The sequence below is a fragment of the Amblyraja radiata genome, chromosome 10 (assembly GCF_010909765.2).
Source record: "Amblyraja radiata isolate CabotCenter1 chromosome 10, sAmbRad1.1.pri, whole genome shotgun sequence".
Lineage (NCBI taxonomy): Eukaryota > Metazoa > Chordata > Chondrichthyes > Rajiformes > Rajidae > Amblyraja > Amblyraja radiata.
In genome coordinates, this window is record NC_045965.1 from 10,668,796 (window position 1) to 10,691,471 (window position 22,676).

Below are 22,676 nucleotides of genomic sequence, written 5' to 3' on the forward strand. Positions count from 1 at the left end.
TCGAAAGGCCTACTTCTGCACCTAATTTCTATGTTTCCATGAATCAGTGACGTTTCAGGTCGTGACCCTTTTACAGACCCGAAACGTCAACCATTCCTTCTCTCCAGAGATGCAGCCTGACCCGCTGAGTTACTCCAGCATTTTGTGTCTATCTTCAGTGTAAAGCAACACCTGCAGATCCCTCCTACACACACCATTCTTTCAAGACCAATCTAAAAATAAAGTCCTCCAAATGATAAATCAAAGATTACAATACAAAGGTGAGAAACAAGTGATGTACATTCCAGAATTGATGGGAGACCCAAGTGCCCTCCCTTCAGCTAGATTAATCATTCATATTGAAATTTCTGTGAATTGTTTCTACATGCTTCCAGATCAATACAAAAACAATGCCTAAAGAGGATTGCCCTCATAATCATATCAGGTAGCCTGCCAACACAAGTTGTGGTTTCCATGGCCACAATGCATCTGGATATCATGTACATACTTGGTACATTTACCAGTCTGAGCATACATTATAATTTAAAGAACATAGATATTCTAAGCACAAGTTCTGATCCCATCTTTGAAACGCTTGGTTGGTTATTGTGGAATCTTTTGGCATTTGTGCCAGATTTGAATCACCTGACTGACATAAAACCATCACACATTTTCAAATGCCATAAAAACAATTATTAATATTTTGGCAAACCATAACTTCATGAATCTTGTCAGTTACACTGTTCAAGACGTGGAACATGCAATACAAATCTCGTCAATTACACTGTTCAAGACACGTGTAACATATGACACAAATCTCATGAGTTACACTGTTCAACATTTGTAACATACAATACAAACCTCGTCAATTACACTGTTCAAAATATGTAATACAGCACAAATCTTGTGAGTTACACTGTTCAAAACATGTGTAACAAACAATACAAATCTCATGAGTTACACAGTTCAAGACATAAGTAACATACAGCACAAATTTCATGAGTCACACTCTTCAAGACGTGTAGCAGACAATACAAATCTCATCAAATACTGTTCAAGACGTGTAACACAATACAAATCTTGTCAGTTACACTGTTCAAGACATGTGTAACACCACAAATCTTATCACTATTCTTCCTCCAGTGATACCATTAGGTCCTTAAAGTAGAACCCAACTTCCAGAATCAATTTAAAAAAAAACGAGGTTTGTCACATAGCAAGTTGCCAATAAATGTACCAAGTATGTACATGACTGGTAAATGTACTAAATACGTACATGATATCCAGATGCATTGCGATCATGGAAACCACGACCTTGTGTTGGCAGGCTACCTGATATTATTATGAGGGCAATGCTCTTTAGGCATTGTTTTTGTATTGATCTGGAAGCATGTAGAAACAATTCACAGAAATTTCAATATGAACTTGTTTTGAGCAATAAGAAACTCATTGCAAAAGCAGGATGAATTGGGAAAATAAGGAAATACAGATACCAGAAAGGTCCCGACCCTAAAAGTAATTTGTCCACTCCCTCCACGGGACCCGCTGAGTTCCTCCAGCACTTTGTGTCTTGCTCAGGATAAACTGGTGTCTGTTTATATAAGACTACACTTTGAGAGAAACATTCACATCAACAACTTTGTCGGAGGCAAATAGTGATGGGAAGTTTGTGGTTGATTTTAGATCGGATAAACAGTCATGGTATGTGTAACAGACATTGGTTGATTTCAGGTCTGAGAAATCACTTTGTCAATACTGTTGTGGACCACAAAGTGCTGGAGTAACTCAACCGACCGGGCAGCAGCATGTGTGGAGTGGCCCGACCAGCCGTGTCGCTCCAGCACTTTGTATTTTGCTCAAGATTCCGGCATCGGCAGTTCCTTATGTTGGCGATACACTTGCCGAAAGATCGAAACAAGGAACCGCAGCAGCTGGAACCTTGAACACAAAGTGCTGGAGTAACTCGACGGGTCGGGCAGCATCTGTGGGGGGAGAAATCGACAGGCGGCGGGTGAAGTCTGCACCCTTTCTTCAGACTTGTAGAACTAGGCGAAATACTTTTTGTTCAGTTCTACAAGTGTCAGCTCCCCCTCTTCCACTTCCCCACGAGTAACACCGCCGCCGTGCCAGTCTCCCCTCCATCCCAACCTTTCTTCCCCCCCAACTCCTGAGGAACAGACAATGAGGGATGGGTGGAGAAAGATCTCCATCAGCACATGCTGCCCCGCCACCTCCCACCAATACTACACTAAACTACACCATCCCAGCCACCTCCCTCCCCTCGCCCCGGCCCCGGCCGCCGCTCACCCCCAGATCACGTAGTTGGTCTTGACATTCTTGGGCCAGGAGAACTCCCCGAAGATGACCTCGTCCCCTTTGACCACGATCTCCTTCTTCAGCGTGTTGTACTGACGCAGTACGCTCAGCACGTCCGCCATCTTGCCCGGGCTCCTGACAACCGGGTCCTCGCTCGGGGTACCGTGCTGTCCGCGCAGTCCGCCTGATCCGCCGCCAACGTCAGTCAGTCCGCCTACCCACCCGACGTCAGTCCACCCGACGTCTATCGTCAGACCACCCGACGTCTGTCGTCAGACCGCCCGTCCACTCGACGTCAGTCGTCAGTCCGCCCGACCGCCCACCCGACGTCTGTCGTCAGACCGCCCGTTCACCCGACGTTAGTCGTCAGACAGCCCGCCCGCCTCAAGTCCTCCGTCCGTTGTCCCGCCGCCGCCCTGAGGTGTTCACCCGCCCGCAGACAGGCCCTCAGGGCCAGTGATGAGGTCCGAGCTGCCCGAGCTACCCTCGCCCGCCTCAAACAGCGCACACGACACATCGCACCCATCGTGCAGGGCATGGGGATATACAGGAAGCCGGCGGCCAAGGCGCTGCGGAGAGTGGCAGCCGCCCGCCGTCCCCCCATTGTTCCAGCGGCGGAGGAGGCGGAGGAGGATGCGGCGCCGTCGTCCATGGCAACGCCACACCCACAGCAGGAACCGGCACCACAGGTGAGGCCGGCTGCGCCCCCTCACACAACTCATTGCCCTCATTCATTCTGTGTTGTGTTCTTTTGCAACCAATGTTATTTCACTGACATCCAAAGAATGAGGATGGGAGTTGGTCCTGGCATCATGTTCAGAGTCAAGATTCAAGAGAGTTTATTGTCATGTGTCCCTGATAGGACATTGACATTCTTGCTTTGCGTCAGCACACCAGAACATAGTAACAATGTCACAAAATTTTGAGATTTTAAAAATCAAGTCTGCAATTTATCCCATCAGATAAAGCATAAAAAGAAGTTTAATTTGACACCTAATTCACTTTCATATCTTCAGTATTAAAAAAGTTATGGCCATTTTCATACTCGGAAATTAGCATCTTGTTCCCTATTGATTTTCCATTGACTTAACACAAAAGCTGTGATCGAGGACAGTCTAAAGCTCATAACTTTATGAAAAATTAAGAGAACTGAAAGAAATTTTCAGTTATTATAGATTGAAGCATTCTGAAACAAATATTAAACAATCTTACTTGGATGACCTGAAATTAAAGCATATAATTAGTTAGTTACCCAATTGTAGCTAATTCCAAAATTCAATTACTAGATCTAAACATCTATCCATTTCTTAAGGAAAGATTAACATTTTTAAATAGCCTAAGTGTCCAAATAACATTCACACAAGAATTCACAATAAAACATGATTTTTAAATCTCATTGACATTAATTTATAGGCCAAATGGAAGGGATTTAGTGTTCAATTGCTGTAAATTACTTCACACCATTAGGATATGCAGGGAAAAGGATGGATATGGATTATGTACAGTTGGATAAGAGTTGTCTTGTCATCATGTTCAACACACAAAGACTGTGGGCCAAAGGGCCTGCTCCTATGCTGTGCTGCTCTACATTCTATGTATTCTGCCAGTTACCCATAGTCATTGGGTCTTAATCCAGGTTACTAGGATATGTCAGGAATTGGAGGGATATGGATTATGTTTAGGCGGATAAAGAGTTGTTCTTGGTATCGTGTTCAGCGCAGACATTGTGGGTCGAAAGGCTTGCTCCTGTGCTGTACTGTTCTATGATCTATGTTCCAGCCTAATTAACAAACATCGTAATCACTGTGAAGAAGGGTCCTGATCTGAAATATCACCAATCCATGTTCTCTAGAGATGCTGCCTGACCCATTGAGTTATTCCATTCTTCCCTGTGCAACACCTGGATGCGCACCATTTCTCCCTTTCCCCTTGCCCTCGCCCCTTTCCAGGGCTCTCACTTAACTTTTTTTCCCCCGTTGCCAGCCGGGCAACCTAGGCAGCTTTTTAGGTTGCCAAATGACACCTTAGGTGATCATTTAAGATGGCTCGCATGACGCGTGTGATAATGTGCTCGGACGAAGTGCGTAGTTACCTGTCGGAATCATGCTCAATGAAGCATTCACATATTATTTCTGCGTCAAATAAAGTCATAAACTAAACATATTCACTAATAAAGACATGATATATACCACAATGACATGCAGCAAAATTATAATACAGTATCTCAACTCTTTTTACAATGAATGCAATTTCTATTATTTCTTTCCACTTCCAAACAAAAATGTGGTTGGATCAACCTCGGTGAGATCAAGCGCAGGCATGGCGATTGCTTCGCCCAACACCTCCACACAGTTCGCAATAACAACCTGATCTCCCGGTGGCTCAACACTTCAACTCCCCTTCCCATTCCGAATCCGACCTTTCTGTCCTGGGCCTCCTCCATGGCCAGAGTGAGACCCACCGCAAATTGGAGGAACAGCACCTCATATTTCGCTTGGGTAGTTTACACCCCAGCGGTATGAACATTGGCTTCTCCAATTTCAGGTCGTCCTTGCTTTTTCCCTCCTTCCCCTCCCATTCCCAGCTCTCCCACAGCCTACTGTCTCCGCCTCTTCCTTTCTTTTTCCTGCTCCCCCCCCCCCCCGACATCAGTCTGAAGAAGGGTCTCGACTTGAAGCGTCACTTATTCCTTCGCTCCAATAATGCTGCCTGTAAACAGCTGATTTTATCCAGCTGTTTTGTCTACCACCCTTTCGTACAAGTTCTGTTATCCCACTTTCCTCACCCACTCCCTACACATTAGGGGCAATTTTACAGAGACAAGTTAACCTACAAAGCCAATGCATCTTTGGGATGTGGGAGAAAACCCACACGCTTGCAGGAAGAATGTGCAAATTTAACACGGACAGTACCCGAGGACAAGATTGAACACAGATCTCTGGTGTGTGAGGCAGCAAGTCTACCAGCAGTGCCACTATATTTTGATTTCCAACACACACAAAAATTTCACGTTGATAAATTTGGTTACTAAAAAAAAATAAACTATCCATTTTCAGTCTTAAATTTCTAAGTCACGCGATGTCCCCCTTTACAGCTACTGTATGTTTTAATTCAGTTGCAACTAAATTTAAATGCAACTAAATTTAAAGTAGCTCTTTCTTCCCAATAACCCTTTCTGGCTTAAGCCCTCCCTTCACCACCTCCAGTTTAAATTCCATTTGGAATATTTTGGAGGACCAAGAAACCAAGAACCAAGAACCAAGTTCATGACTATGGGGCATTGGCCATAAAGTTGCTGCCTAAAAGTGCCAGAGACCCGGAATTGATCCTGAATATGGGTGCTGTCTGTTGGAGTTTGCTCCTTTTCCCTTTGATTGCATGGGTTTTCTCCGGGTGCTCTTGTTTCCTTCCACATTCCAAAGGTGTGCAGGGACCTTTTTCAGACCCAACCCAAAACCTAATATTTTCCTTTTGTCCAGAGATACTGTCTGACCTGTTGAGTTACTCCAGCTTTTTGTGTCTATCTTTGGTTTAAACCAGCATCTGCAGTTCTTTCCTACACATGCAATACTATACGATAGGCACCTGGACAGCAGAGGAACATACGATAGAACGCTGTTCCTGGATTACAGCTCGGCTTTTAACACCATTCGCCCGGGCAGGCTGACTGAGAAGCTGACAGACCTCGGCGTCCCGACTCCCACCTGCAACTGGATCTTGGATTTCCTGACTGAAAGACCACAGGTGGTGAGGATGGGAAGGAGGGTGTCTGCAGAGCTCACCGTCAGCACAGGATCACCACAAGGCTGCTGTCTCAGTCCCAAACTTTTCACCCTGTACACACACGACTGTGTCTCCACCCAGGAAAATACCATCATTATTAAGTATGCGGATGATACCACCATCCTGGGCCTCATCAAGGGGGGGGACGAGTCGGGCTACAGGAGTCTGGTGAACGACATTCTTGCCTATGGTGAGGTGAACGACCTAAGCCTCAACACAGACAAGACAAGAGAAATAATAATGGACTTCAGAAAAAATGCACCCCCCCTGCAGCCCCTTATCATCAAGGGGACTGTGGTGGAGAGGGCTGACAGTTACAGATACCTGGGATTACAAGTAACATCAGATCTGAACTGGACTTTGAACACTGCTGCTACAGTGAAAAAAGCCCAGCAGAGACTACTTCATCAGGCTGCTCAGAAAAGCTGGTCTGCACTGTCGCCCTCTCACCCAGGTCTACAAAGGACTGATAGAGAGCATCCTCACCACAGGCATCACGGTGTGGTATGGAAACACCACACAGACAGAGAGGAAGGCTCTGCAAAGAGTCATAAAGACTGCAGAGAGGATTATCAGAACGGAACTCCCCTCCATGGACACAATCTACACACAGCGCTGTCAAAAAAGAGCAGAGAGAATCATCAGAGACACACTACATCCAGCTCACTCCCTGCTCAAACACAAAAACTGCACATACAACCTCAGGCACAGACGAGCGGACAGCATCGCCACAAACAGAACACGCTTTTTTAAGCTTCTTCCCTGCAACAGTGAGACTCTTGGCCAAAACAAAATGAACTGATGTCCTGATATAGGGTTTGTGCAAGTTACAATGCTCTCACTTTCCCCTTTATATAGGGTTTTAGGCACTTTCTTTTTTTTATTTGTAGAGCAGTATATGTTTTTATAGATTATGTGTCTTCTGTGTGTCTTTTTAATTTTTAATTTGACTTGACTCTCTGAACAACCGCACAAGAGTTCCTATGTGTGTAAGCACAAATGGCAAATAAAGTTTTTGACCTTTGACCTTTGATAGAACTTTATTAATCCCTGTATATATATTACACACACACAAACATACATATATATATTTATATATTCATATATAAATATACACTTTTGTTTTCTCGTTTATAGCATTGTTTACATAGTACTATGTTTAAATATTCTGTTGTACTGCAAGTATGGATTTCATTGTTCTAACTGGGATGTGAGAGAATAAAACACTCTTGACTTACGTCGCTAATGTGTGGGATATAACTAGTGTACGGGTGATCGGTGGTCGGCGTGGACTCGGTGGGCCTAAGGGCCTGTTTGCACGCTGTGTCTTTAAATTAAACTAAAAACACTAAAACCAGACGGAGTCTAAAGAAGGGTCTCTACCCGAAACGTCACCCAATTTCTTCTATCCAGAGGTGCTGGCTTCTCCATGGAGTTCCACTGCACAATTAAAGCATGGAATAGTCTTCACCCTACCATAGTTACCAAACCAAACGCAACTACACTTAAGGTAGCTCTTTTTTCCCAACAACCCATGTTTGCTTAAGCCCATGTCAAAGGTCAATAGAGTTTTATTGTCATGTGTCCCAGATAGGACAATGACATTTTTGCTTGCTGCAGCACAACAGAATATGTAAACATAATACAGAACAGGAGATAAAAGTTCAGTGTGTCTATACACCATAGACCATATATATACAGAATAAATTAACAGATAAAGTGTTTAGGCTGTTATTCAGAATTTGGTGGTGGACCCTCCACCACCTCCAATTTAAATTCCATTCGAAATATTTTTGGAGGACCAGGAAACCAAGAAGCAAGAGATACCCCAGGGAGTGATTCTGCGTTGGGTTTCAGCGGTCGTGACGAGGCCAGATCTCCCACAATGCAAAAGGAGGGAGAAAGTGCTCGGCGCTGAGCAGTTGCCGTGGCAGTGCGCATGTGCAGGGCGGCCGATGATGTGTTGGCCGTGGTTGTGCGCATGTGCAGGGGGAGGATGTGCAGGCCATGGCAGTGCGCATGTGCAGGGCAGCCAGGATGTGCTGGCCGTGGCAGTGCGCATGTGCAAGGCACCCAGCCTTGCCACCGGAGACCCAGCGGCCCGGACACGGATCGCGGGTGGAGACGGTGGGAGATAAAGATGGGGGTCCACTCAGAGTTGAATGATAAGTGTCCCGGGTGCTTGCCAAGCCGGGCAAAATGACACGGTTTTTAGGTTGCCCAGCTGGACTTTAAAGGTGGCCATTGGCACCCGGGCAACCGTTAATTTCGAGCACTGCTTTCACTTATACTCCTTCCTCTGGCATCACATGTCACACTTCTTCCATCCTTACCTTCCCATCTCGTACTGTTTTGTCCTTTCATCTCTGGCCTTTGTCCAACCATTCAGCAGTTATAAAAATAAAAAAATCACCCTTTACCTGTATCCTACTGTCACTTGTGGACACAAGGGACTTCAAATGGTGATTTACATAAAAAGATACAGTATTGGAGTAATGGGCCTGTCCCACTTAGGCGATTTTTAAAGTAACGACAGGCAGCTAGTTTGTCGCCACGTGGTCGCCGGGATTAGTCACGCAAAAAGTCACAGCGGCTTTCTGGTCGCCGCTAAATTTTAAACATGACTTGATGTAGGTGCTGCCGTAGGTTGTCGCCAGGATGACCTAGGTTGTCACCGGTTTTTCAACGACCTGCTACGACTATAACAATCGCCGGCAGTTGCCTAAAAAAACGGCAAGTGGGACGGGCCCATTAATCAGCTTGTTAGATAGCTTCTGTGGAAAACATGGATAAGCAACGTTTCCGATTGGGTCCCTTCTTCACTTGCCATGCTTTGTCCTACACCTCCTCTCTTCCAGCTTTCTCTCCCCCCCCCTCTACAATCAATCTGAAGAAAGGTCCCCACCCAAACCGTCACATATCCATGTTCTTCAGGGATGTTGCCTGACCCACTGAGTTACTCCAGCATTTTGTGCCCATTCCTGTGCTGTATAGTTCTAGGTGGACGTATCAAATACTAGAGGGCATAGCTTTCAGGTGAGAAGGGAAATGTTTAAAGGAGACTAGACCAAGGGCAGACCCGTTGGGTCTGCTCCCCCAACGCAGCCGTTCCCTACCCGTAGCCCCCACGGGAGACGTGGTCCTCCAACTCAAGCGGCTCAGGAATGAGCAGTGCGGCTGGTTTTAAATGGCGTCTTTGAGGCGAGATGCGGGCGCCAGCAGCCGTTATGGTCGCTGGCCAGCAGGAGGCGACAAAATGAGTGAGTGGGGGGGGGGAGAAGGATTTAATGAAAAATGTGGACATAAACATAACGAAATCTAATGAGGAGTGGATAGTTGGAATGAAAAGTGAAATGTCCACCGAAATGGCTGCTTCGCTGGGTGAGAAGCCAGTTTATTTTTGAAATATTGGGGGGTGGGGGGGGAGAAGGATTTGATTAAAAACGTGTACTTAAACACGACGAAATGTAATGAGGAGCGGATACTTAGAAAGAAAAGTGAAATCTCTACCGAAATGGAAAAGATCTCGGCGATTGAGCGTCTGGATTCGGCGTGGCAATGAATCAAAGGAAGAAATGCAGCCGGCAGCCGTACATGTAAATGGATCCATTCCGATTGGACATCTGCGAGCATCGGCCATTCCGATTGGACATCTGCGAGTATTGGGCATTGTGACATCACACGATGGAACGAATCAAAAGGCAGAAAGGCAGCCAGACGGCAGGCACAGAGGATAGATAGATTTTATTTATTTAGCGAATGCAAAGTCCTTTAGCCAAGCAGTTGCCTCTTGATCTGCTGTATGAAGGGTGACAAGTCCTCCTTTCAGTCTTTGTTGAGGGCATGCTTCAATGATGTGTTGCTGTCGCTGGCCAACCTAGGAAGGATAGATAGATAGATAGATAGATAGATAGATAGATAGATAGATAGATAGATAGATAGATAGATAGATAGATAGATAGATAGATAGATAGATAGATAGATAGATAGATAGATAGATAGATAGATAGATAGATAGATAGATAGATAGATAGATAGATAGATAGATAGATAGATAGATAGATAGATAGATAGATAGATAGATAGATAGATAGATAGATAGATAGATAGATAGATAGATAGATAGATAGATAGATAGATAGATAGATAGATAGATAGATAGATAGATAGATAGATAGATAGATAGATAGATAGATAGATAGATAGATAGATAGATAGATAGATAGATAGATAGATAGATAGATAGATAGATAGATAGATAGATAGATAGATAGATAGATAGATAGATAGATAGATAGATAGATAGATAGATAGATAGATAGATAGATAGATAGATAGATAGATAGATAGATAGATAGATAGATAGATAGATAGATAGATAGATAGATAGATAGATAGATAGATAGATAGATAGATAGATAGATAGATAGATAGATAGATAGATAGATAGATCGATAGATAGATAGATAGATAGATAGATAGATAGATAGATAGATAGATAGATAGATAGATAGATAGATAGATAGATAGATAGATAGATAGATAGATAGATAGATAGATAGATAGACAGACAGACAGACAGACAGACAGACAGACAGACAGACAGACAGACAGACAGACAGACAGACAGACAGACAGACAGACAGACAGACAGACAGACAGACAGACAGACAGACAGACAGACAGACAGACAGACAGACAGACAGACAGACAGACAGACAGACAGACAGACAGACAGACAGACAGACAGACAGACAGACAGACAGACAGACAGACAGACAGACAGACAGACAGACAGACAGACAGACAGACAGACAGACAGACAGACAGACAGACAGACAGACAGACAGACAGACAGACAGACAGACAGACAGACAGACAGACAGACAGACAGACAGACAGACAGACAGACAGACAGACAGACAGACAGACAGACAGACAGACAGACAGACAGACAGACAGACAGATAGCTTTTTTACACAGAGGGTGGTGAGTGCCTTGTAATGTGCTGCCAGGCATTGTGGTGGTGGTAAGCTTTTGGATAGATGCTTGGGCATATGGATAGGCATGTAGATATGCTGGGAATGAAAGGATATGGTTTATGTGCAGGCTCCAGGTGCTGGAATAACTGAGCAAGTCAAGCAACATGTGAAAGGAATGGAGAGGCAATGTTTTGGATCAGGATCCTTCTTCAGATGGTATTGATTTATTATTGTCACTTGTAATGAGGTCCAGATCGTACCATACAATGAGTACAATCAAATCATTCACGTACACCAAGTAGTGCAAAGAGAAAATTAACTAGAGTGCAGAATGCAATGTTACAGCATTCTGGCATTACAGTCATAGAGAAAGCGCAAAATCTTCAATGAGGTAGGGTTAGAGATCAAGACTACACCACGGCTTATGAAGGGCCGTTCAGCGATCAAATAACAGCGGGGAAGAAACTGTTCTTGAATCCAGTGGTATGTGTTTTTAGGCTTTTGTATCAACTGCCCGATCGGAGAGGGTAGAAGAGGAAATCATGTTGCAGTTTTATAAAACTTTGCTTAGGCTTATTTGGAATATCGTGTGCAGTTTTGGTTGCCTTATTGCTGGAAGAATAAGGAGAGTTTGGAGATAGCGAAGAAGAGGTTTACCACAATGGGAGGAGTCAAACTCCAGTCCAGGCCTCTGTGTACTGTACATTAACTTAACAGTGCCACGTGTACATCTTCAACACCCCCCCCCCCCCCCCACCCCCACCCTCCACTCCTCTTCCCCTGCTTTTGTAAACTTTCTGAACTATATACTATATTTCAATAGACAATAGGTGCAGGAGTAGGCCTTTCGGCCCTTCAAGCCAGCACCGCCATTCACTGTGATCATGGCTGATCATCCCCAATCAGTACCCCGTTCCTGCCTTCTCCCCATATCCCCTGATTACGCTATCTTTAAGAGCCCTTTCAAGCTCTCTCTTGAAAGCATCCAGAGAACCGGCCTCCACCGCCCTCTGAGGCAGAGAATTCCACAGACTCACAACTCTCTGTGTGAAAAAATGTTTCCTCATCTCCGTTCTAAATGCCTTACCCCTTATTCTTATACTGTGGCCCCTGGTTCTGGACTCCCCCAACATTGAGAACATGTTTCCTGCCTCTAGCGTGTGCAAACCCTTAATAATCTTATATGTTTAAATAAGATGCCCTCTCATCCTTCTAAATTCCAGTGATAATTTCTTGTATCCTGTTTAAAATATATATTTTGTCCCTCATTCTATTTCAACTTACTATTTCATCTACTGCTAATAGTTTAGTTTAGTTTAGAGATATAAAACGTGGAAACAGGTCCTTCGGCTCACAGAGACAGCACCCACCAGCGATCACCCTGTAAACTACTGTGTACACCCATAAACAATTTTTTATAGTTTAATTTACTCTTTAGTGTAAAGACCCCAAAACTTATGAACCTGATTTGTAACTTGTTGAGCATTGTTAAGAACGCTTTATTAAGTTTAGAAAAAACAATCGCAGTTTTTACCATTTTTCAGTAATCTTATTTGTTCAACAATACAATGGGAATTTTTCTGCTTAAAAGTTATATGATGCTGGATAAGCCCACATTTGTACACCATCCCTAGCGGATTTGAGAAGATGCTTTTCATTGAGCTTTAGCCAGTAATGATGCTGCCAATGGAATCAGCATCAGGAGTTCCACAATAAGGGGTTCTTCCACAGTAATAGAAGGTTTTTCAACAAGATATCTCCACAAGCATCAGACCACCTAGTCGTGGCACTTTGCAACGAACGATGTGTGTGTCCGATAGGAATTATAGAAAGTGTCCACTTGTATTTGAACATATGAAGAATTGAAAAAACATCTGTGTTTATTTTTAACTTTTTCCCATCGTAAAATCCTAAATGGTACCAATCCAAAGAACATAACATACACCTAGATGATACCAGGGGATGTTGTTTGGAGTGCCGAATTTTGTTAGTCTAACAAAAAGTAATCCATGTTCATGGAGATACAAGGAACGTACATGGAGATGTTGAAATGTTGCAGAGAAGATTAAGCGCTGGATAGGCAATGTTTTGGGTCGGAAGTGAAACATCGCCTATCCACGTCCAACAAAAATGCTGCCGAACCCACTGAGTTGCTCCAGCACTTTATGCGAGACGCAAGTTATAAGAATGTTAATTTCTTCGCACTACACTATACCGTAACAAATTAGAACACTCTACAGAGGGACTGAGGTATGGGTATGTTCCTGTTGTTTGCTGAGACTGAGCTACAACGTTATACAAAACTAAAGCTTGGTGCATCCTCCAAAGACAGAAATAAAATAATATGATGCACCATCAATCAATGGCTTGTGAGCCATAAACTCAAAGCCAGCAATCAACGGCCATAGCCTATAACTCAACTAATAAAGCTGGAGAATGATAAATTCACAATATCTAATTCAATTTAATTTTCCAGAACTACCTGAGGTAATATTATAGTGTAACATTAATTATCCATGTTTATTGAAATTACTCATCTTAATTTCATGTTAGTTCTCTTTAAAAAAACATGTACAGCAATAAATGAATAGCTTTACCTGCTGTTCTGGTTATAAATTTTGTTGCAATTGATGCTTGCTGGATTCACAAAATACAAACTAGCGATCTGAATTCCACACATGAAAAGTTTATTTTTGTTTTCCACTTTGATGTAATTTAATTTCCAGAGAAATATTCGGATTCCAGAATGTTAACAAATACATGGAGACACAAGAAACCGCAGATGCTTGAATCTTGGACAAAACACGAATTGCTAGAGGAACTCAGCAGGTCGGGCAGCATCTGTGGAGGGAATGGACAGGCGACAGTTCGGGTTGGGACCCTTCTTCAAACCCTGACCCGTGTTCTCCAAAGTTGCAGTATTTTAACCTAATGATATTCAGCCCACTAATGACAGTAAAGTCCGTCAGTGCAGGGCAGGGCCAGTAGTGCAGCGATCTCCAAACCCTTGAATGCTTCCACACCAGTGTCTTGCATCAGCTCTGCTGGCCCCAATGTTTGTTTCCTCTCTATGAGTTGCAGGCAAATCCATGCTCAAAGGTCACAGTAATTCTCGACATTGCAGCAGATGAGGAACGTGAGAGGGAGAGGAGACGCTCGAAGGTAACCCGCATGCACCTGAGTGGAATGAACACCCCACCAGCATCCCCGGAAAAAAGCCTTCAAGATGGCAATGGCAGTGGACAGAGGCAAAGAACGACACAAGTGAGCGGTCTGGGGTCTTGACCTCCCGCGTACTCGGAGGCACTCTGGGTGTTCCGAGGTTGGCGACGGAGCGGTGGCTGTGGGCGGTGCAGGGCGGAGTGTGTGGCTCACATCTCGGGTCGATGTGCCTGGATCCAGACTTCGGTGGAGTGGGCCGCTGGAGGGCCACAACACTCTGAGGCTTATTTAGATCATGTGCCGCTCCAAGTATCAGGTTGGACGTGGCCTGCAGCAGCATGGAGTGGGGAAGAACATCAATACATCAGTTAGCCAGGATAACTCCGACTCAGTGCCATCGCCAAGACAACGGGCCTAGTTAAGACTCTTAACAATCTAACAACTCTGAAGTTGAACGGTACAAGATGGTGCCGGAAACATGGCGCTTATAATATTTGGTATGTAGGACAACACCGAAGCACCCAGAGGAAACTCACATGGTCACAGAGAGAAAGTGCAAACTCTTTCTCCCAGCAAATAGGCCAGACTCGCCAGCCGTGGACCGACCTCGAAGGACTCGACCGGTAGGCCTGGTTCACCCACCGCTGTGGGAACAGGACCATGCGGGACTGGGACCTCGACAACAGCACGCGGGCAACGGGACCTCACCCGTAAGCTCGCGGACAGCGGGACCTTGCCCGAAGTCTCAGAAGTCGACAGGTTCAGGAACCCACCCAAAAGCTCAGCAGATGGCATAACCAGGTGGGAGCTGGAGACGTCGGACGCAAGGAGCAAGGACCAATGGAATGGTGAACCAAGGTAATGCCTCCAGTGCCTTCAGGTAGGCTGCAGGATCTCCCTCAGGATACAAAGATAGCCAAATGAGGAAAGGTGAGAAATGTCAGTTTGAGGGAACTGCTCCAGTACATTGAGCATGCATGCGGCGTGGACTTTGACTAATGGCGGCGCCTGCATGTGTAATATATGCAAAAAGAATTTCACTGTGCAGTTGCTTATGTGACAAATAAAGCACTATTGACTACTATTGAACTTCGCACGGGCATAATGGGCAGATGGAGCTGGATAGGGGAGGAGGGAGAGACTAGAGTTGTCACCCACCTACCTCTAACCCCCAACTCCACCACTGCCCCTCCCCAATCAGGCTCCATCATCGTTTACCCCATCCTTAGACCAGTAATCACCAAATTGCTCCTGTCTCGCATAATGGCCCCAATCTCACCCCAATCCTCTTTAGTCTGAAGAAGGATCTCGACTCAAATCGTCATCCATTCCTTCTCTCCAGAGATGTTGCCTGACCCGCTGAGTTACTCCAGCTTTTTGTGTCTATTTTCAGTGTCTATTTTCTTCCTACAACAGTCCTCTTTATACTGGCTTCCTCCCCCCTCTCTTCCCTGTCCTGATGCAAGGTTTCCACTGGAAATAGATACATTTCCTCCCACCCACAACTGCTTCTACCCCATGGGTTCCATCAGCAGATTGTTAGTTGTATCCTGAACTTGTTGTTAACAAAACAGTCTCATGAAACAAACTGGAGACACAAGGAACTGCAGATGCTGGTTTACCTTAAAAAGTGCTGGAGGAACAAACTAATCGGGTCGGGCAACAACTGTTGAGATACAAGTAACTGCAGATGTTGGTTTACAAAAATAAGACAAAGTGTTTGAATAACTCAGCGGATGGGACAGCATCCCACTTAATTACTACAGCATTTTATGTCTATCTTCAGCATATCTGGAGGACATGTAGAGTTATAAAACAGTTATAAAACAGACATAAAAACAGTTTTTATCCACGAGTATTTGTAGCCTCCCTTTGATCTGGTATTTTGTTGGTTCACATGCGTGATCAATAGTGTTTTATCATTATTGTTTTATTATTATTAATGTTTAGTGTTTCCTGAGTCATTCGGAACTGTCACCAAGGCAAATTCCTTGTATGTGAATACTTGGTCAATAAACTTACTTACTTCCTTATAAGGAGAGAATGGATAGGCTGGGATAAAAAGGTTTCTTGGGATTTGGGCCAGGTGCAGGTAAGTGAGACCACCTCAGGATGAAAGTGTACAAGGAATTGCAGTGGTGGCTTACAAAAGACACAAAGTGGCGGAGTAACTTAGCGTGTAAGGCTTTATCTCTGGAGAACATGGATAGGTGACATTTTGGGTCAGAATCCCTCTTCAGTCTGAAGAAGGTTCCCGACCCAAAACATCACCTATCCATGTTCTCCAGATATGCTGCTTGATCTGCTGGGTTACGCCAGCACCTTGTGTTTAGCTCAGGAAGTCACATTGGTTGGCATGGACAAGATGGGCTGAAGGGTCTGCTTCCATGCTGTATCATTCTATGACACAGTTGAGGATATTACTTATGTACAGTATAACTATCTGTTGTGCCTTTTATCTTGCCCAAACAACCTGCTTCATTCATTCTAGGAAGCAAAGTACACCAATAAGCGTTTGCCATCGACGACGATGGGGAATTTCATGAAAATGCCAGAAGCACGAACTGATGAAGAACTGCAGTTTATTCATGTAAGTTGCTTCACCTCAAGGGGAAAGTGTTGTGTAAATATACATTTCCTCCCACCCACAACTGCTTCCACCAGCAGGTTGTTAGTCAATCCTGAGCTTGCTGTCAACAAATAGTCTCGTGAAACAGATTGGAGACACAAGGAACTGCAAATGCTGGTTTACATTAAAAGATACAAAGTGCTGGAGGAACTAATCGGGTCAGACAACTCTGGAGATACAAGGAACTGCAGATGCTGGTTTACAAAAAAAAAAGACCGAGTGCTTGAATAACAGCGGATGAGACAGCATCCCGCTGAATTACTCCAGCATTTCTCCACATCCTTCATCCTTCGGAGATGCTGCCAGACCCACTGCGTTACTCCAGCACATTGTGCACTTTTTCACTTTAAGGTGAAACAGATTAATCGACGGTAGGAAGTCGATGTTGTGTCTACAAAACAAAAGCCACCGCAATAAAAATAAAACGGTATATATTCAATTTGAAATATTTCAACCAGACAATATTTTTGCAATTTCATTATTCAATCTCCCACTGCAGAAAACGTGGTTTGCACGGGTGTTTGGTGTCCCGACAGCAGTTGGTGTACGTGTCCCGCGCATCGGCTTCTGAGTGACAATGACGCGTTCACGCCTGTGACGCCCCGTCGCCCCGGGATGTTCGCCGTCTACTATCCCTGCCCAGTCCTCCTGCAGATCGATTGCCTACGACCTTGATTTGTCTCAGACCTCTTCCCTTCTGCATTCAATAGATTAATGACCCTTAGCTTCTCTGTACTATATATCTCCCCCCCTTTGCTCTGCGTATATTGTACTTGAGTTTGGCTTTATCCTATTTATGAAAAGTATTATTTGATTTTATTGGATAGAATGCCAAACAAGTCTTTTCACTGTACTTCAGTACACGTGGCAATATTACATTTAAACCTAAACAAAAAAAAGACACTAAGTGTTGGACTAACCCAAAACATCAATCGATCAATCAATCTTTATTGTCATCTTGCAAAGCAACAGTTGTACAGTGCAAAATGAGAAGACGTTTCCCAGGGAATACCGGAGCATCGCACATAAAACTTAAACATTTCACACAAAAACTAAAAACAATAAAAACAATCCAGTCCCTGATAAAACAGTATGAATAGTTAAAAAGTGCAGGTAAAAACCTATCCATGTTATCTATCCAGAGATGTTTCTGGGTCAGGAGAACATGGATAGGATTGGCAATGTTTCGGATCGGGTCTCTTCTTCAGACTGATTGCAGTCCCTACCCAAATCATCACCTATCCATGTTCTCCAAAGATGCTGCCTGACCTGCTGAGATACTCCAGCACTTTGTGTCTTTTTTTGTAAACTAGCATCTGCAATTCCCTGTTTCTCCCAACCCTATCCTATTTGGTTTGTAACCTTTTCTATAAATAAACTGCTTTCTTTTGACCATTGTTTGTTTCTGTCTGAGGGGAACATTTGCAAACATCATTTGGCTTCATGTCTTCCCAAGTAAGTCATACTGGGGAGAGTGTGCACCAAGATCTGCCCAATAAACCTCCCAAGAACTGTCTGAAACTAAACATGTGGCCATAATGTTACATGTTTCTTTATTATGTGGTACTAGACCAAGTGGGACCCATTGGCTCCCTGTCACATGGGAGGCCTGGTCCCCCAACGCAACCCGTTCCCCAAGGCAATATTCCACCACTGTCCCGTTTCCCTAACACAACCCGTTCCCCCGATGCAATATTCCCAAACTCTGCCATAGCCGACAACTGCGCAGGGGCTGCTCATTTCGCCTTATTCATCCTGCCTTATTTTTAAACTTCTTTTAAAAAATGCACTTTTTAATTAAATACATTTGCATTTGCTAGGACTCGGTGTACTTGGATAACAACTATGTTGCACAGGGAACTGCGCAGGGGCTGCTCATTTCACCAAAGATTATAGAGCAGACACAAAGTGCCGGAGTAACTTAGTGTGTACGGCTTTATCTCTAGAGTACACGGATAGGTGATATTTCGGGTCGGGTTCCCTCTTCAGTCTGAAGAAGTGTCCCAACCCAAAACATCACCTATCCATGTTCTCCAGATATGCTGCTTGATCTGCTGGGTTACGCCAGCACCTTGTGTTTAGCTCAGGAAGTCACATTGGTTGGCATGGACAAGATGGGCTGAAGGGTCGGCTTCCATGCTGTATCACTCTATGACACAACCTGCTTCATTAATTATAGGAAACAAGGTACACCAATAAGCGTTTGCCATCGATGGAGTTGGGGAATTTCGTTACACTGCCAGAAGCACGAACTGTTGAAGATCTGCAGTTTATTCATGTAAGTTGCTTCACCTCAAGGGGAAACTGTTGTGTAAATATACATTTCCTCCCAGCCACAACTGCTTCTATCCCCTGAGTTCCACCAGCAGATTGTTAGTTGTATCCTAAGCTTGCTGTCAACTGTCTCGTGAAACAGATTGCAGACACAAGGAACTGCATGTGCAGGTTTACATTCAAAAGATACAAAGTGCTGGAGGAAATAATCGGGTCAGGCAACAACTCTGGAGATACAAGGAACTGCAGATGCTGGTTTACAAAAAATAAGACAAATTGCTTGAATAACAGCGGATAAGACAGCATCCCACTGAATTACTCCAGCATTTTATTTCTGGAAGACATGGAGAGGTGACGTTTCGGGTCAGGACGCTTCGTCCTCCAACAAACTGTTTGAAGCGTCCCGACCCGAAACTCCACCTCTCCACATTCTCCAGAGATGCTGCCTGACCCACTGAGTTACTCCTGCTCTTTGTGGACTTTTTCATTTTACTGTGAAACAGATTAATCGACGGTGGGAAGTCGATGTTACAGCCCGGATGTCTACAAAACAAAAGCCACCGCAATTTAAAAAAAACTGTATATATTCAGTTTGAAATATTTCAACCAGACAAGATTTTTGCAATTTCATTATTCAATCTCCCACGGCAGAAAACTGTTTGCATTTTCCTTGGATCTCGCGATCGGTGCAAAATGCAGCCAGATTCGTAAAGTTATATCAGCGGTAGACAGTACATGTTCCGCTACTAGGCTGTGGGCCGAGGTGCTTTTTCGTATAAGTTCGTGACCCAAATCACGTAACTACCTACATTTTTAACATATTGTGTAAAAATGTATAAATCATCCCTGAAACTCGTCAAGAACAAAACCTGCACATATTTTTTTTAAATAAGAAAAACCTCAAATTTTCCAAGTAGTAATTGTCCAATCAATGCACGTTTGACATTGCGTCGGACACCAATTGACCAATCACGCGCTTTGTTTCATGGCAGCTAGGCAGCGAGCTCTCTGGGATCATGGCTGCCTCCTAATTACATCAAAACAATAGCAAGGTTTCGAAGGAATAAAGGTAATGCTAACCTTGCTGATAATTTTGTTTTACAATTGATTTATCTTTGTAAAGTTATGTGAACTATTAAATAAAAATGATAAATAAAAATGTAGAGCTAGGGTTAGGTCGGTCAGTCAGTTGGTCGGGCTGTCGGCCTGCTGGTGGATGCTGTGAAGGATCGGTCGGGCTGTCAGTAGGGCGGTGACTGCTGTGAAGGATCAATCGGGCTGTTGGCCGGCCGGTGTTGCAGCGAGCGAGCGGGCTGACTGACCGAGCCGACGCTATGGGGGTGCTGAAGGCAGCCCGGGCGGCGCGCTCCCCACCATCATCACCATGATGATCCAGAAGGGCATGCTAGTCGAGGTGGACGCGCTAAGCCGGTCCCAAAGTGGCTCCAGCCGTGGGCAGCTCTGGAAGGGGGACGAGTTAGGGTTAGGTATTCTCCTCTCAGTGGAAGATGTCTTAGCCTTCCCCCAGCCTGGCACTGCCCCAGTCCTACTACTGCCATGACCCCCACTCTACACACTGGCAGTCAGTGGGTTCAGTATATATATATATTATGTAGACAAAAATGCTGGAAAAACTCAGCGGGCGAGGCGGCATCCATGGAGCATAGGAATAGGTGACGTTTCGGGTCGAGACTCTTCTTCAGATTGATGTGGGAGGGTTGGGAAGAAAGGAAGAGGCAGAGACAGTGGGCTGTGGGAGAGCTGGGAAGGGGAGGGGAAGGAGAGGGAGAAAGCAAGGACTACCTGAAATTGGAGAAGCCAATGCTCATACTGCTGTGGTGTAAACTACCCACACAAAATATGAGGTGCTGCTCCTCCAATTTATGGTGGGCCTCACTCTGACCATGGAGGAGTCCCAGTACAGAAAGTACGGATTCGAATTGGAGGAGGAGTTGAAGTGCTGAGCCACCAGGAGATCAGGTTGGTTAATGCGAACTGTGCAGAGATGTTGGGCAAAGCGATCGCCAGGCCTGCGTTTGGTCTCACCGATGTAGAGCAGTTGACACCGAGAGCAGACAAAGTGTAGCATTTCATGCGCTTGGAAGGAAACGTACCGGGGGGGGGGATGGTTTGGGTGGGAAGAGACGAATTGACCAGGGAATTACGGAGGGAGCGGTCTCTGTTATATATCTAAAATTAATGGTATGATAATATATGGTTTAAATAGACAGCAACAAAGAATTAGGCTCCCCATGGTGTAAATGAGCATTGAATACTAGATGGTGCTTACTTTTTCCATCGCATTTTCTAATTAGCCTAATTAATTAATGTGCAACTTTTGGTACTGATGAGTTATGACTTCCTTATCAATTATATTTTAACTATATCTGTGACAAATTTCAAGTAGATCCCAGGGATGTGTCGCGAAAGTCAAATTGTAGACATTTTTGATGCTCGGCCCACAGCCTATTCCAAGATCCACGTGTTTTGGATACATCTCTGTCAGCATCCTCTGGTTGTGGTTTGCGCGGGTGTTTGGTGTCCCAGCACCAGTTGGTGTACGTGCCCTGGGCATCGGCTTCTGAGATGACACGCTCACGCCTCTTTGTGACGCCCCATTCGCGGTCTGATATCCCAGCCCAGTCTTCCTGCAGAACGATTGCCTATGACCTTGGGTTGTCTCAGACCTCTTCCCTCCTGCATTCAATACATTAATCAACCCTTAGTTTCTCTGTACTCTGTATCTCCCCCCTTTGCTCTGTGTATATTGTACTTAAGTCTGGCTTGATCCTATTTATGAATAGTATTTTATTGGATAGAATGCAAAATAAGGCTTTTCACAGCACACGTGGCAATATTAAATTTAAACCTAAACAAACAAAAAAAGACACTAAGTGTTGGAGTAACCCGAAACATCAACTATCCATGTTCTCCAGAGATGTTGCTGGGTCAGACAGCATCTCTGGAGAACATGGATAGGATTGGCAATGTTTTGGATCTGGTCCCTTCTTCAGACTGATTGCAGTGGGAAGAATAGTCCCTACCTAAATCATCACCTATCCATGTTCTCCAAAGATGCTGCCATACCCGCTGAGATACTCCAGCACTTTGTGTCCTTTTTTTGGTAAACTAGCATCTGCAGTTCCTTGTTTCTCCTAAACCTATCCTATTTGGTTTGTAACCTTTTCTATAAATAAACTACTTTCTTTTGACCATTGCTTGTATCTGTCAGAGAGGAACATTTACAAACATAATTTGGCTTCATGTCTTCCCAAGTAAGCCACACTGGGGAGAGGGTGCACTAGGATCTGCCCAATAAACCTCCCAAGAACTGTCTGAAACTAAACAGGTGGCCATAATGTTACATGTTTCTTTAATATGTGGTATGTGAAACCACACGGAGTACTGTGTGCAGTTCTGGTGCCCAGTTGTAGGAAGGATGTAATTCAGTGTAGGAATGAACTGCAGATGCTGGTTTAAACAGAAAATAGTCACAAAAAGCTGGAATAACAGGCAGCATCTCTGGAGAGAAGGAATGGGTGATGTTTCGG

At 44.4% G+C, this 22,676-nt stretch overlaps 2 protein-coding genes across 2 annotated transcripts in view; one reads left to right on the forward strand and one right to left on the reverse strand.

Moving 5' to 3' along the window:
- The window catches only part of cdc73 (cell division cycle 73), a 275,800-nt gene extending 273,272 nt beyond the window's left edge, over window positions 1-2,528 (reverse strand). Inside the window, exon 1 of the mRNA XM_033027996.1 lies at window positions 2,287-2,528. Coding sequence (XP_032883887.1) covers window positions 2,287-2,417 — 131 coding nt within the window. The 5' untranslated portion in view covers window positions 2,418-2,528. The remainder of the gene's footprint in view (window positions 1-2,286) is intronic.
- A 94-nt stretch (window positions 2,529-2,622) lies between these two features.
- Window positions 2,623-22,676, forward strand: part of LOC116977504 — a 36,124-nt gene continuing 16,070 nt past the window's right edge. The window contains exons 1-3 of the mRNA XM_033027999.1: window positions 2,623-2,984; window positions 16,714-16,812; window positions 19,031-19,129. Coding sequence (XP_032883890.1) covers window positions 2,832-2,984; window positions 16,714-16,812; window positions 19,031-19,129 — 351 coding nt within the window. The 5' untranslated portion in view covers window positions 2,623-2,831. The remainder of the gene's footprint in view (window positions 2,985-16,713; window positions 16,813-19,030; window positions 19,130-22,676) is intronic.